Source organism: Hyla sarda, chromosome 3 (genome assembly GCF_029499605.1).
Source record: "Hyla sarda isolate aHylSar1 chromosome 3, aHylSar1.hap1, whole genome shotgun sequence".
Taxonomy (NCBI): domain Eukaryota; kingdom Metazoa; phylum Chordata; class Amphibia; order Anura; family Hylidae; genus Hyla; species Hyla sarda.
The window spans coordinates 84536171-84551276 of NC_079191.1; the positions used below are offsets into that span (position 1 = coordinate 84536171).

At 43.7% G+C, this 15106-nt stretch overlaps 1 protein-coding gene across 3 annotated transcripts in view; it reads left to right on the forward strand.

Annotated features, from left to right (window-relative positions):
• SLC16A14 (solute carrier family 16 member 14) overlaps window positions 1–15106 on the forward strand; it is a 56381-nt gene that overhangs the window by 14467 nt on the left and 26808 nt on the right. For 2 of the 3 annotated variants that reach the window (XR_008890721.1, XM_056563113.1), the window contains exons 2-4: window positions 2949–3036; window positions 8025–8292; window positions 13092–13235. Coding sequence is in view for 2 of the 3 variants with exons in the window: in XM_056563113.1 (XP_056419088.1) it covers window positions 3019–3036; window positions 8025–8292; window positions 13092–13235 (430 nt within the window). In the remaining variant the exon portion in view is untranslated. Of the gene's footprint in view, window positions 1–2948; window positions 3037–8024; window positions 8293–12554; window positions 12669–13091; window positions 13236–15106 lie in introns of those variants that run through there. The other variant, XM_056563114.1, reaches the window with a different exon arrangement.

Here is a 15106-nt window from a genome sequence, read left to right on the forward strand (position 1 = left end):
AAAAAAACTTTTTTTTATATCAACTGGCTCCAGAAAGATTTGTAAATTACTTCTATTAAAAAAAATCTTAATCCTTCCAGTAATTATCAGCTGCTGAAGTTAAGTTATTCTTTTCCGTCTGGCAACAGTGCTCTCTACTGACATTTCTGCTTGTCTCAGGAACTGCATAGAGTAGAAGAGGTTTGCTATGGGGATTTGCTTCTACTCTAGACAGTTCCTGAGACAGGTGTCAACAGAGAGCGCTTAGACAGAAAAGAACAACTCAACTTCAGCAGCTCAGAAGTACTGAAAGGATTAAGATTTTTTAAGAATTTACAAATCTGTTTAACTTTCCGGAGCCAGTTGATATATAAAAAAAAAATGTTTTTTCCTGGATAACCCCTAAAGGGGTACTCCAGAGGGAAAAAAATGTTTTCAAATCAACTGGTGCCAGAAAGTTAAACAGATTTGTAAATTACTTCTATGAAAAAAATCTTAATCCTTCCAGTACATATCAGCTGCGGTATGCTCCACAGGAAGTCGTATAGTTCTTTTTTGTCTGACCACAGTGCTCTCTGCTGACACCTCTGTCCATGTCAGGAACTTTCCGGAGCAGGAGCCAATCCCCATAGAAAACCTCTCCTGCTCTAGACAGTTCCTGACACGGACAGAGGTGTCAGCAGAGAGCACTGTGGACAGACTGGAAAAAACTACACAACTTCCTCTGGAACATACAGCAGCTGATAAGTACTGGAATAATTACATTTTTTTAAATAGAAGTAATTTGCAAATCTGTTTAACTTTCTGGCGCCAGATAGAAAATCTTTGATGGTGTAGTTGGAGTGTACAACCACCAAATATATTAAATGGCGCAGGGCCTGTGATAAATTTGGGGCTATAACACATTTTTGGAAAATTTCACTTCAGAATACTACTTTGTTTGACCCCTTCTCTGCAAATTTGGTGCAACTTTTTCCATCCAAAAAGTTGCACAGTTTGTCACAATTGCGACATTTCAGCGACAAATATACACAATATTTACCTGTATAAATGTCCCCCTATTTTATACACAGGTTCTCATTTTTGTGCAGACAGCTTTGTCATTGTACAGTAGCTACACATATATTTATCACTTTTCATTATAAAATGTCACAGGAATACCTGCCTTGCTAGTTATGGTGCACTCTATACAAGGCACTGCAGGATTTTGGGTGCATTTTATAGATCACAGGGCCACTTCACAGCCTTTTTTATTTATTTATTTATTTTGCAGTCTTTTTCGCTTAGGTTGCACCAAATTGATCAAAATTGTGCACAGTCTTTGATAAATTTTGCGCAAATGAAAGATCACCTCAGAACTTGCTGTAGGAATATCATTTTACTAAGGCAAGGCACAGAACGCTTGCGCATTATTTTTGCACCTTTTTAAAAAAAGACTCAGTTACTAAATCTCATCCACTGCATAGTCAAGAATGAAGCACTGCATTTCACAGTCACTCTTGCCAATGTTGTCTACTAATTTCACCGCATTTTTGCACAAAAACTAACTATGCAAAAAGTTTGCCCCAAATTTCAGCCAATAAAATGTCAGGAAGGCAACGATAAATCTCCCCCTACATTCCCAAGTATTTTCAGTTATGGTTTCTACTCTGGTGTCAGGCATTGATATATTCTTTCCAGTCTAATTAAACTAATAAAACAGTTGTCCAATTCCTGTCTTTTATTGAGGACATTTAGTAAATATCCACATTGCAGGAAGAAGAAGTAAAACCTTGAATTTAATAACCCGCAGATTCCTTTTAGCAGCAATCACCTCCACCATACGCTTCCTAAGGGTACGTACACACATGCGTATTTTCTGCTGCAGATCTGCTTTAGCAGATTTCACTACCCATTGAAGTCAGTGGGCAGCAAAATCTGCAGAAGCAAATCTGCAGCAGAAAATACGCACGTGTGTACGTACCCTAAAGCTGCAAAAATGTCTTGTATTATTATTATAAATAGTAATAATATTAAAGAGGGATTTTGGAACATTCATCCCTGGAAATGTGTTTTAGTTCCTCAATATTTCTGTGATGCTTTGTATACATTCTTCAGTTCATGTCACAGCATCTCTATGGGGTTAAGATCAGCAGTGGGCCTTGGCCATTCAAAAATACCAATTTTTTTTCCCAGCAATTTTTTAGTTGTTTACTTGCCTTCTTGTATCACTCAACATCTCTTCAGCTTCATGACTGCTGCTCTTATATTCTCCTGTATGTTTTAATAAACCTCTGAATTAATTGTTCCCTTAATTATCGCAATGTGTCCAGGCCCTAAGGCAGCAAAGCATCTCAAATCACAATGCTTCCTCCACCATGCTTTGCAGTTGCATCAGAAGAAGATATCTGTGGTTAACCAGGCTCTGTGTGGCTTTATTTAATAGGTAAAACACATGTGAAACCCACACTTCCGTCTTTTCACACATCATCTCATTGAAACACCTTTTGCCACTTGGCTTGGAGAGGTCATTATCACTTTATTTTCTCCCTGCACTGTTGATGTTTACTCAGTGGCCAAGATTTAGTAGAACTGTCTCTATTCCTTTACAGCTTAAAAGGACAGTCTTCAAATGTGCCAGATTTGTCAAAGTGTTTCAGTATGATTACCAAATCTGGGGTGTCTGTAGACTGTTGCAATAGTATATATGAGCCAGTTTGCTCAATTAAAGACACGAACAGTCCAAGTCTCTGTGTGTTATTAGTTTACTTAGATAGGATTTGTCTGTAACTAGATATCAATTACACGGCATTTCATTAGTAATTAGTGCAGAAATTCAAGGGGTTCATTTACTTTTTCTTACTACTTGACACTACCTCCTGCCTCTGAACTTCTTCCCTGACATATGCTACTCTATGCTTTTATTCATTTGTACATCGGTAACTTTCTCTGAGTTTATTAAAACCTTGTTTTTTTTAACTTTCCTTTAGATTCCCTGCTTGTACAATGATCCCTAAATCAGCTGGAGTGTTTTAACCTGTGGATGTTCCAGTCACATGAATGGTAGAGAAGCAAAAGGTAAGACAAGTTTACCATTTTTATAGATCACACGGATATCAGTAATTAAACAAGCAACCTTAGTTAAAGGGGTACTCCGTTGCTAGACATCTTATCTCCCATCCAACGGATGGGGATAAGACGTCTGATCGTGGAGGTCCGACTGCTGGGACCGCCCCGTGATCTTCGTGCAGATCCCCGGGAGGCCGTGGTTGTGACGTCATGCCACGACCCCCCCCCCCCTCCCCTTGTGATGTCATGTCACGCCCCGTCCAATGGGGGGGGCATGCAGCCAGACCTCAGCGATCAGACATCTTATCCTCTAAGATGTCTAGCAATGGAGTACCCCTTTAACATAACTGTAGTCATTTCACAGAGACTTGTCAGTGGTCGTGGTCTCAGAGACCCTAAACGATCATTAGGAAGAGCAGAGAGAAGCTTGCAGTGATCTTCATCTTACGTCACTGGATGCCCCAGTATAAGGCTATTTACCAGCCTCACACATCAATAAGTAATTTTTTAAAATATTATTTTAGCTCTTGTAACTACTGATAGCTTTTAAACTGAGTTTATTGTGATGTAAGAGGTAGGACTGGTGAAACATATAAATTGAATACGTCTGTTATTTATGGCCGGAAACACAAATAAATGGGAAGAGAGAGCATCACTCCACTCCTTCTCAGTCATGTCTGGTACAATAGTTTTCCATCTGGATTCTACCAATAAAGGTTCCCCGTTCATCTTAGCATCCAATAACATAGTATACAAGGCAGAAATGAGACCACCAGGTCCTTGAGACTTAAAGTCCCCTATCAGAGGAAAGGAGAATGGCATGGAGGAGCTGGGAAACTGGACTGAGAACGCGTGTCGGAGCTGGAGGTATTTATAGAAGGCGTGTCTAGGCAGGTCTTTGTCATCTTGGAAGTACTGAAATTATCTAAACCCTGTCTCGTCAAATATGTCACCCAAAGTAAGAACCCCATGGGACCTCCAAAACTGTGGGTCTAAAGCAGTTGAAAAATGAGGTAACAGAGGGTCAGACCACAACTGCCCATCCAGCATAACATCAGAGTATGCAAGAAGTTTCTTATCTGCTTTCACAACTTGAGCTGCCAGTTTGTGCAGAGGTAGCCACGTACAGATGGAACCCACACCCCCCTCCAGGACCAGCTATAGGTGGGTAATTGTCAGGTGGTGAGCCAGGTGGTGTTCACTATTTGGGAGAAATGGAGCTAGCACCCAGCAACGGAGATATCTAGGTTGGCCTGCTAAGTAATATAACAATAGATCAGGGAGAGACATCCCCCCCCCCCTTGCGATCTGGAGCATTGCAGTGTGGATAGCCTGAGCTTAGACCTATTATTACCCCAGATAAAACTAGGGAAAAGGGCATGTAGTTGTTTAAAGAATGCTACCAGTATAGGGGTCTAAGCATGCTCAAGCATATACAGGCATTTGGGAAGGATCACCATTTTAACATGATTGATTCGACCGGCCACTGAAAGCAGCAAAGTGGCCCACACTCGAAATTTCTCTCGAATAAAGGAGAGGAGAGGTAGAATATTGGCATGGTGGTCGTTCTTAAAGGCACAGTGAATCTGGATACCTAAGTATTTGAAGTCAGCCACCACTTTCAACCCTCCGGCATCGCCACCCCATAGGTCCAGACGGAAAGGCATAAAGACTGACTTGCTCAAATTAATTCTGAGGCCAGAATAAGTTCCATAACCATCAATAAGGGAAATACTGATTGGTAGAGAGAGATCCATATACAGAATCATGTCATCTACGTACAAGCCTACCCTATCCTCTCTTGAGCCAACACAGATTCCAATATAGGTAGGGTGCTGACGGATTTGTAAAACAAGTGGCTCTATGGCAAAAGCAAAGAGTAAGGGAGAGATAGGGCTGCCCTGCCACGTGCCCCTAGCTTGGGAAAAGTAGGTTGAAAGTGCAGTGAATGTCAAACAAACAATTACTGCAGCTAAAAATGATATACCTGTTGCCAGTTGATTGTCCCATATGCTGGTTGTACTGTCATTGGTTCGACATCCCAAATATTGCATGTTTTTGCATAGTTTATTTATGGTACCTACCTTATTTTTTGCCTTATAAATGTTACTTAGTTTATTGCTATATGTGACTCCAATATATCTGTTTGGTTGTTACACAAATATCCTTACATATACACTGCTCAAAAAAATAAAGGGAACACTAAGATAACACATTCTAGATCTGAATGAATGAACTAATCGTATGAAATACTTTCGTCTTTACATAGCTGAATGTGTTAACAACAAAATCACACAGAAATGATCAATGGAAATCAAATTTATCAACCCCTGGAGGTCTGGATATGGAGTCACACTCAAAATCAAAGTGGAAAACCACACTACAGGCTGATCCAACTTTATGTAATGTCCTTAAAACAAGTCACAATGAGGCTCAGTAGTGTGTGTGGCCTCCACGTGCCCGTATGACCTCCCTACAATGCCTGGGCATGCTCCTGATGAGGTGGCAGATGGTCTCCTGAGGGATGTCCCCCCCAGACCTGGACTAAAGCAGAGCGAGACATGATGTCCCAGATGTGCTCAATCGGATTCAGGTCTGGGGAACGGGCGGGCCAATCCATAGCATCAATGCCTTCCTCTTGCAGGAACTGCTGACACACTCCAGCCACTCCAGAGGTCTAGCATTGTTTGCATTAGGAGGAAACCAAGGTGAACTGCACCAGCATATGGTCTCACAAGGGGTCTGAGGATCTCATCTCGGTACCTAATGGCAGTCAGGCTACCTCTGGCAAGCACATGGAGGGCTGTGCGGCCCCCCAGAGAAATGCCACCCCACACCATTACTGACCCACCACCAAATCAGTGATGCTGGAGGATGTTGAAGGCAGCAGAACATTCTCCTCGGCGTCTCCAGACTTTGTCACGTCTGTCACATGTGCTCAGTGTGAACCTGCTTTCATCTGTGAAGAGCACAGGGCGCCAGTGGCGAATTTGCCAATTTTGGTGTTCTCTGGCAAATGCCAAACATCTTGCACGGTGTTGAGCTGTAAGCACAACCCCCACCTGTGGACATTGGGCCCTCATACCACCCTCATGGAGTCTGTTTCTGACTGTTTGATTGGACACATGCACATTTCTGGCCTTCTGGAGGTCATTTTGCAGGGCTCTGGCAGTGCTCTTCCTGCTCCTCCTTTCACAAAGGCAGAAGTAGCGGTCCTGGTGCTGGGTTTTTGCCCTTCTACGGCCTCCTCCATGTCTCCTGATGTACTGACGTGTCTCCTGGTAGCGCCTCCATGCTCTGGACACTATGCTGGCAGACACAGCAAACCTACTTGCCACAGCTGCACTATCTGAGCCACTTGTGTGGGTTGTAGACTCCGTCTCATGCTACCACTAGAGGGAGAGCACCGCCAGCATTCAAAAGTGAAGAAAACATCAGCAAGGAAGCATAGGAACTGAGAAGTGGTCTGTGGTCACCACCTGCAGAACCACTCCTTTATTGGGGGGTGTCTTGCTAATTGCCTATAATTTCCACCTTTTGTCTGTTCCATTTGCACAACAACATGTGAAATTGATTGTCAATCAGTGTTGCTTCCTGAGTGGACAGTGTGGTTTCACACAAGTGTGATTGACATTGACATTGTGTTGTTTAAGTGTTTCCTTTATTTTTTTGCGCTCTCATCCCTGCTCTGCACTATACTCCGGCGGCCACTCACTCATTCATATTTTCCTCAGAGCTGTGATTGGCTGCAACCATCCGTCCAATCACAGCTCTGAGCAGAAAATATGAACGGCCATCACTCAGAGTACAGAGCAGAGGTGCGAGCGCTGTATAGAGATCTCTGCTATATTCTCTGCTATATTATGGACGATCACATCGGGTGTCAGGCAATATGTCTATAGTACAGGTACTACTACTCCCATCATGGGACAGTGTGTTCCATGCTGGGAGTAGTAGTACTACATAAAAAATGTGGCGGAAAAAGAGAGAAAAAAAGTTAAACACACACACTTTATAAAAAAATAAAATTTTGTTATAAAAAAATAAAATTTTGTTATAAAAAAATAAACATTTAGTTAAATAAATGTTTACATCCCTACTGCATCTTTATTTTTTTTTGGTAGACAACTATTTTGTAAAAAAGAACGCCAAAGGGGCCAAAAAAGGCAAATTCCACACAAAGGTAAAAACACAAGAAAAAACTCCAAAACGCAGGGAAAAACTGTGGCAGTTTTTCTGGCGTTTTTTCTGGCGTTTTTATGCCACAAAAATCGCAGGACAAAAATCTCAGTGGAGTCCTAGCCTGATTGTGATTTGTGTTCTTGTCAGTGGCATTGTAGGAAAAGCAAGAATACATTTTGCATTCACCCTGTGCACACCCATGGCTGTGATTCATTGTATGCATCTTTTTGTTAGTCATCAGTCCATACAATTATTATTATTATTTTTTGCTAGCTGACGTCCCTGTAGTATGTGCTAATATGATACAGTTGCAAAAGATATCAAAGTGAGTCACTCACCCATATGTAGGTGCAAGAAGAATATGCTTTATTTCATGATTCAGTGATGGTGCACATAGTGGGAGGGGGAGAAGGAAGACGCGAGCTCCACAGAGGCTCTGATGGTACTGTTTGGTGTGACCAAGTGGATCAGCTGCAAAATGGGACCATCTGACCCACAAGCTCTATGGAGCTTGCGTCTTTCTTCTTCCCCTTCCTCCCCGCTATGTGCACCATCACTGAAGCGAAGCATGAAATGAAGTGTATTCTTCTAGCACCAACATATTGTGTGTAAGTGCTTTACTTTGATATCTTTTGCAACTGTATTGATGGATCTATGTTCCAAGTAACAGCTCCCCTAGACGCAGGTACATCTCTCCTTAGTGTGCAGAATTGTCCATGGTTATTGTGGACTTTATTGTGTAGTGCTGAGAGTGTATTCTTTCCTTTGCCATGTGCTTATATGATTATCTGCTTATGTTCTGTACTCTGACATAGGTCAAGATGTGCAGTGAAGGAGCAAAAATGGGAAAAAAAATTGACAGGAACACGAAAGGAAGCACAAACAAGGCAAAAGTGGACCCCAACATTGATGGAGGATGGGCATGGATGGTTGTACTGTCCTCATTCCTTGTCCACCTTTTGGTTATGGGATCACAGATGGCACTTGGGATTCTTAACATGGAGTGGCTTGAAGAGTTCAACCAAAGCAGAGGTCTGACAGCATGGGTCAGCTCCCTATCAATGGGTATCACTCTGATTGTAGGTATGTAACTGCACAAATGGCTGAGAATGCAAATGCTGAACCTATATGATTTATAAAAAGTTACCTGTATTCAGTTTGTCTGTGGCCCCAATACAGAATAAAAATGCTTTTATTTGCCCGCCTGAAAAGTCAAAGAGACATGATGTGCCCTTGGCTTAAACGCCCCTCCCTGCTCGCTATTACCACTGTCACATTCTAAGATTGACAGCCAGGGTGCTCTGTGCAGTGAGACAGTGAAGCCGCCACTGAAGTCAGCAAGCTCATTGTGCATGCATCGTAATATGGATTAATGGCTCTGAGAGAATGGAGATTGATGGGAATAGGATCCCCTTCAGCCTACCAAGAAATCAAACCTATTGACTGTGGGGGAGTAACCCCAAAGGGGAGGAAACCTAAGCCAAGGGCTGTAGGTGCCGTGTGGGCCCCTTGCTAACCAGGAGGACAAAGCCGAGCTGGAGCAAAACTCAAACAGGGAGATTAGACAGCTATGACTTGAGTAGAGGTGTTGCCATTGTCTGATTTAAAGGAGTTGTCCAGCCAAAACTGACTTAACCCCTATCCACAAGATATGGGATAAGTAGCTGATTGCAGGGGGTCTGACCACTGGGACCCCCTGTGATCTCTAGAAAAGGACCCTGCTCTCAGTGAGGAGCATGTGCTGCAGACAGCATGCGCTACATTCATTTCTATGAGAGTGCCGAAAAGACCCAATACAGCACTCGGGCATCATCGGCGCTGCCATAGAAATGAATAGAGCCATCTATTGGTAGAAGACACGTGCTTCTCATTGAGAGAGACAGGGTCCCATCCCAGGGTTTACAGGGGGGTCTGACCGCTGGGACAACTACTTATCCCCTATCCTGTGGATAGGGAATAAGTTCATTTTTGCTAGAGTTCTCCTTTAAGCATATGCCCAGGCAGAGTTGTTATGCCCGAGCTCAACATGACATCCCTCACTTTATGTTTACTTATTTTTATCTGCATATGTTATTCACTTGGGGAGTTCTTGGAAAGGATTTGAGCTCATAATGTACATTAAGGCCATACACATTAAATAGCTTTCAGGCTGAAGTTATTTTTCCCCACTTTCTTCCCGCTTGGCTGAGCACAAATGTTTATTTTAATGGCAAAAGGTAAGTAAGTGCTGCCAGCCATTTCTGTCAGCATCCTATCTCCCGTGGGAACAAAGGATCAGGCCTGTTGAAATCCAAGACACCAGATCCCCAACATCAGCCAACAGGGGAGAGTCATGTACTCCCCATACACATTAGATTGTCAGCTGATTACACCAAAATTGGTTTGGCATCAGATTTTTCTGTAATTTGTGTGGGCACCTTAAACATTTTGGCTTTTTTCTCCTACATAAGTCATGTGATTCTTTCATCATATGATTTAAAGATTTCTATTAAACAATGTGAGAAAGAAATGACAGAAAAAAATGCCCACATATATGTACACGTTTTTTTTCCCAACATTTTTGTCAACCTATAGAGGTCTATGGGAGGAAAAATGACACAAAATTGGGGAAAAAACACCAAAGCCACATCATGATGTAATTTAGAATAACTGCCACCAAGTCAAAAATGTAGGTATGGTGTTTAATTTTTACCTATTAACTCCCAGCTAGTGTGGCCGCAGTGAACAAAAAAACAAAACAAAAAAACATTGAGAGCATTTGAAGAGGCCTGTAAAAAATGAAAGAAGCGATCTGATTTGTTGCCATGGGTAACTGCACCACTCTTCCTCTACACAAGTTTTGATAAATCTCCCCCATTGGCCCTCATTTACTTAGAAAATCGGGTTGTAAGTCTATGTTGCTTTCTAACCCGACTGCTTTTTTCCCCTGGTATTTATTATTATGTCGCATCCTTTTTGTCGCACGTGGGTTTTGTTGGTTTTGGTTTCCAACTCCTCTGAGCTGTCGGGAAAAAATCCACAACAATTCAACAAATTCGGGTTGGAAACCTTTATAAATACGTGGGAAAGCTCAGAAATGTCGGATTACGCCCCTTTTTCGGGTTTGGGAGAATCCACATCGGGTCCGTCGGGAAAAAATGTTGCATCGTGTCGCAGACTGGCGCACCATGTCTGCGACATGGCGCAGACAAAGATGCGACAAAAAAACCAGACAAAAGAGGTCGGGTTTAGAATAGTAAATGAGGGCCATTGTGTCTGTTTCTAGCCTGAGGCTCCAAAATAGGCTTTTATCGCAAGCAAAGTTTCAGTATTTTATTGTTTTTTTGTGATTCATGCATGTTTTAGAGCATTTTTAGAGCATCTTTTCTTTGGCATTTTAGGCAAATCAGGCCCTTGCTTGCAGTTTTGGAGGGGGGAGATTTATGAAAACCCGTCCAGAGGAAAAGTTGCTGAGTTGCCCATAGCAACCAATCAGATCGCTTCTTTCATTTTTGAAAAGGCCTGTAAAAAGTGAAAGAAGCGATCTGATTGGTTGCTTTGGGCAACTCAGCAATTTTTCCTCTGCACAGGTTTTGATAAATCTTCCCTGGAGTGTTTATAAAGTGCTTACTGAGTCTTTAAGGGGTGTAAAATGCCCCAAAATAAGTACAGATGTTTTAGAGTTCACACACACACTATTTTGGCCTGTATTTTTTTTTAGCCAAAACGAGGAATGAAACTGATACAGAGAAAACTATAATGGTAAGATTTGCAGCTTTTTCTGTGGTTCCTGTGGTCTCATTCCAGGTTTTTTCTAAAAAACTTATACAAATTTTGTGTGTGAACCCAGCCTTAAAGTAGACTCTAAAAAACGATGTGTGAAGATAGCCTTAGAAGGTTGATGTTCTCCTCATCTATCATACAGAGGTTGGTAGGCTCACTGTAATGTTTGCCTCAGCAACATATGAAGAGTCTTAAATTTCCAGCTTAGTGTACATGAATAAATAAGAAAAGAAAGTACTGTATATACTCGAGTATAAGCCGACCCCAATATAAGCCGAGGCCCCTTAATTTCACCCCCAAAAAACAGGAAAAAAAAAAAAAAAAAATAAATAAATAAAAAAAAAAAAAAAAAAAAAAAAAAAAAAAAAAAAAAAAAAGTTATTGACTCGACTATAAGCCTACGGTGGGAAATACATCATCCCCCCATGTCATCCTCCAGACCCCCGTCATCACCCCCCCCCCTTCATCATCACCGCCTGTCAATCCCTTCATCAGTGGTCTTTAACCTGCGGACCTCCAGATGTTGCAAAACTACAGCTCCCAGCAGGGAGTTGTAGTTTTGAAACCTCTGGAGGTCCACAGGTTGAAGACCACTGTGGCCTTCGTCATCATCCAGCCCCCCCCCCCCCCCCTTTAGTTTTGTACTCACCTCCCCTCGGTCGCAATGAAGGGTGAGCTGGTCCGGGCCATTTATGCTGCAGGGACCCTCCGGTGGGGATGGTTAGTCGTTCTGGGCTGTCCATTTTCACCGAGGGGCCCCTCTTCTCCGTGCTCCGTGCCTGACCCGGACTAGTGACGTTGCCTTGATGACGACGCACAGGGACGTGCTGCGAATGAACGTCACTGTGCGTCGTCGTCAAGGCAACGTCACTAGTCCGGGTCAGGCCTGGAGCGCGGAGAAGAGGGGCCCCCTGGTGAAAATGGACAGCCCGGAACGACTAACCCTCCCCAGCGGACGGTCCCTGCAGCATAAATGGCCCGGACCAACTCACCCTTCCTTCCCACCGAGGGGAGGTGAGTACAAAACTAAAGGGGGGGGGGGGGGGGTCTGGTTGATGACGAAGGCCGCAGTGGTCTTCAACCTGCGGACCTCCAGAGGTTTCAAAACTACAACTCCCAGCATGCCCCCGTCATCACCCCCCCCCCTTCATCATCACCGCCTGTCAATCCCTTCATCAGTGGTCTTTAACCTGCGGACCTCCAGATGTTGCAAAACTACAGCTCCCAGCAGGGAGTTGTAGTTTTGAAACCTCTGGAGGTCCACAGGTTGAAGACCACTGTGGCCTTCGTCATCATCCAGCCCCCCCCCCCCCCCTTTAGTTTTGTACTCACCTCCCCTCGGTCGCAATGAAGGGTGAGCTGGTCCGGGCCATTTATGCTGCAGGGACCCTCCGGTGGGGATGGTTAGTCGTTCTGGGCTGTCCATTTTCACCGAGGGGCCCCTCTTCTCCGTGCTCCGTGCCTGACCCGGACTAGTGACGTTGCCTTGATGACGACGCACAGGGACGTGCTGCGAATGAACGTCACTGTGCGTCGTCGTCAAGGCAACGTCACTAGTCCGGGTCAGGCCTGGAGCGCGGAGAAGAGGGGCCCCCTGGTGAAAATGGACAGCCCGGAACGACTAACCCTCCCCAGCGGACGGTCCCTGCAGCATAAATGGCCCGGACCAACTCACCCTTCCTTCCCACCGAGGGGAGGTGAGTACAAAACTAAAGGGGGGGGGGGGGTCTGGTTGATGACGAAGGCCGCAGTGGTCTTCAACCTGCGGACCTCCAGAGGTTTCAAAACTACAACTCCCAGCATGCCCGGACAGCCGATGGCTGTCCGGGCATGCTGGGAGTTGTAGTTTTGCAACATCTGGAGGTCCGCAGGTTGAAGACCACTGAGAAGGGATTGACAGGTGGAGAGTTCACTCGAGTATAAGCCGAGAGGGGCGTTTCAGCACAAACAAATCGTCTTATATCAGCTTATACTCGAGTATATACGGTAATATAAAGGACAAAATATGTAAGGGATGCTGCTGGTTACATTGTGTGATGGTAAAAATCTGCAAATTTCACTATGTGTATGGCAAGCTTCATAGGTAAAATGCTCTTATTATCTACGATTTCTTTTTCCAGGTCCATTTATCGGCTTGTTTATTAACACATGTGGATGTCGGAAAACTGCAGTGATTGGCGGGTTCCTCACTTCTCTTGGTTGGGTTCTTAGTGCATTTGCCACCAATGTGCACTTTCTGTTCTTTACATTTGGTGTAACAGCTGGTAAGTATAGGATTGTCATTGCGGTGACATTGGTTTAAAAGTTTTTATGGTTGTTGCTCATTTCAGTTCCATTAAAGGCCCCCTCCAACTTAATCTGATACAGTTCTTGGATTTCCTGTTATGTTATTTTTTTTTATATTGCTATTTTTAAGTTAGCTTTAAGCCTGGTACAATCAACAGACACAAGTGGGAATAGGAGGAAAACTTGACCAGTTGCCCAAAGCAACCAATCAGATTTCTTCTTTCGTTTTTCAGAGGCAGTTTTAAAAATGAAAGAAGCAATCTGATTGGTTGCTATGGGCAACTAGTAAGCTTTTCCTCAGCACAGGTTTTGATAAATCTCCCCAATGGTACCTTTTCTGGAGCTGTCCATGCTTTCAAAGTCGAGTCAGGTATCAAAAAGGCAGTTCCAACGCCTGCCACAGGCTGGCATGTCTCCTCTCTCCCCCTTCCCTCCCTGTTAGGGCTCAACTTCCAGCACCAAGCCTTGTGCCAAATCTAGTACCTGTGCCATGGATACAAATAGTAAAATTGCCCCTATCTGTATCCATGGCACAAGGCTAGATTTGCAGACAGGGCTTGGTGCTGAAAGCCAAGCCCTAAATTTCAGGAGGGACAGGGAGGGGAGCTAGGAGACGTGCCAGCCTGCAGTACTTCAGGGGCTTGGACGACCTCTTTGACACTTATCTTCAGATGAATATACAGTGGGGCAAAAAAGTATTTAGTCAGCCACCAATTGTGCAAGTTCTCCCACTTAAAAAGATGAGAGAGGCCTGTAATTTTCATCATAGGTATACCTCAACTAAGCTCGTTTGGAGTGAATAAAAACCTCCCTTTCTTCACCATCTTGGAGTGCCACTGTTTCTACCTTCTATACCTAGTTTGGATCTCTGACCCAGATCAACAACGGGAGGCACCCGTACATATCTACACCAGGAGTGCTGCTTTCTTCTTTACTTATACCTCAACTAAGAGAGACATAATGAGAGAAAAAAAACATAAAATCACATTGTCTGATTTTTAAAGAATTTATTTGCAAATTATAGTGGAAAATAAGTATTTAGTTAATAACAAAAGTTCATCTCAATACTTTGTTGTATACCCTTTGTTGGCAATGACTGAGGTCAAACGTTTTCTGTAAGTCTTCACAAGGTTTTCACACACTGTTGCTGGTATTTTGGCCCATTCCTCCATGTAGATCTCCTCTAGAGCAGTGATGTTTTGGGGCTGTCCTTGGGCAACACGGACTTTCAACTTCTTCCAAAGGTTTTCTATGGGGTTGAGATCTGGAGACTGGCTAGGCCACTCCAGGACCTTGAAATGCTTCTTACAAAGTCACTTCTTCGTTGCCCGGGCAGTGTGCTTGGGATCATTGTCATGCTGAAAGACCCAGCCACATTTGATCTTCAATGCCCTTGCTGATGGAAGGAGGTTTTCACTCAAAATCTCATGATACATGGCCCCATTCAATCTTTCCTTTACACGGATCAGTCGTCCTGGTCCCTTTGCAGAAAAACAGCCCCAAAGCATGATGTTTCCACCCCCCATGCTTCACAGTAGGTATGGTGTTCTTTGGATGCAACTCAGCATTCTTTCTCCGAGTTGAGTTTCTGACGAGTTGAGTTTTTACCATAAAGTTCTACTTTGGTTTCATCTGACCATATGATATTCTCCCAATGCTCTTCTGGATCATCCAAATGCTCTCTAGCAAACTTCAGATGGTCCCAGACATGTACTGGCTTAAGAGGGGACACGTCTGGCACTGCTTATTGTACTGGCTTAAGCAGGGGGGACACGTCTGGCACTGCACTATGTTACTGATGGTTTATTTGGTCCCAGCTCTCTGCAGGTCATTCACTAGGTCCCCCCCA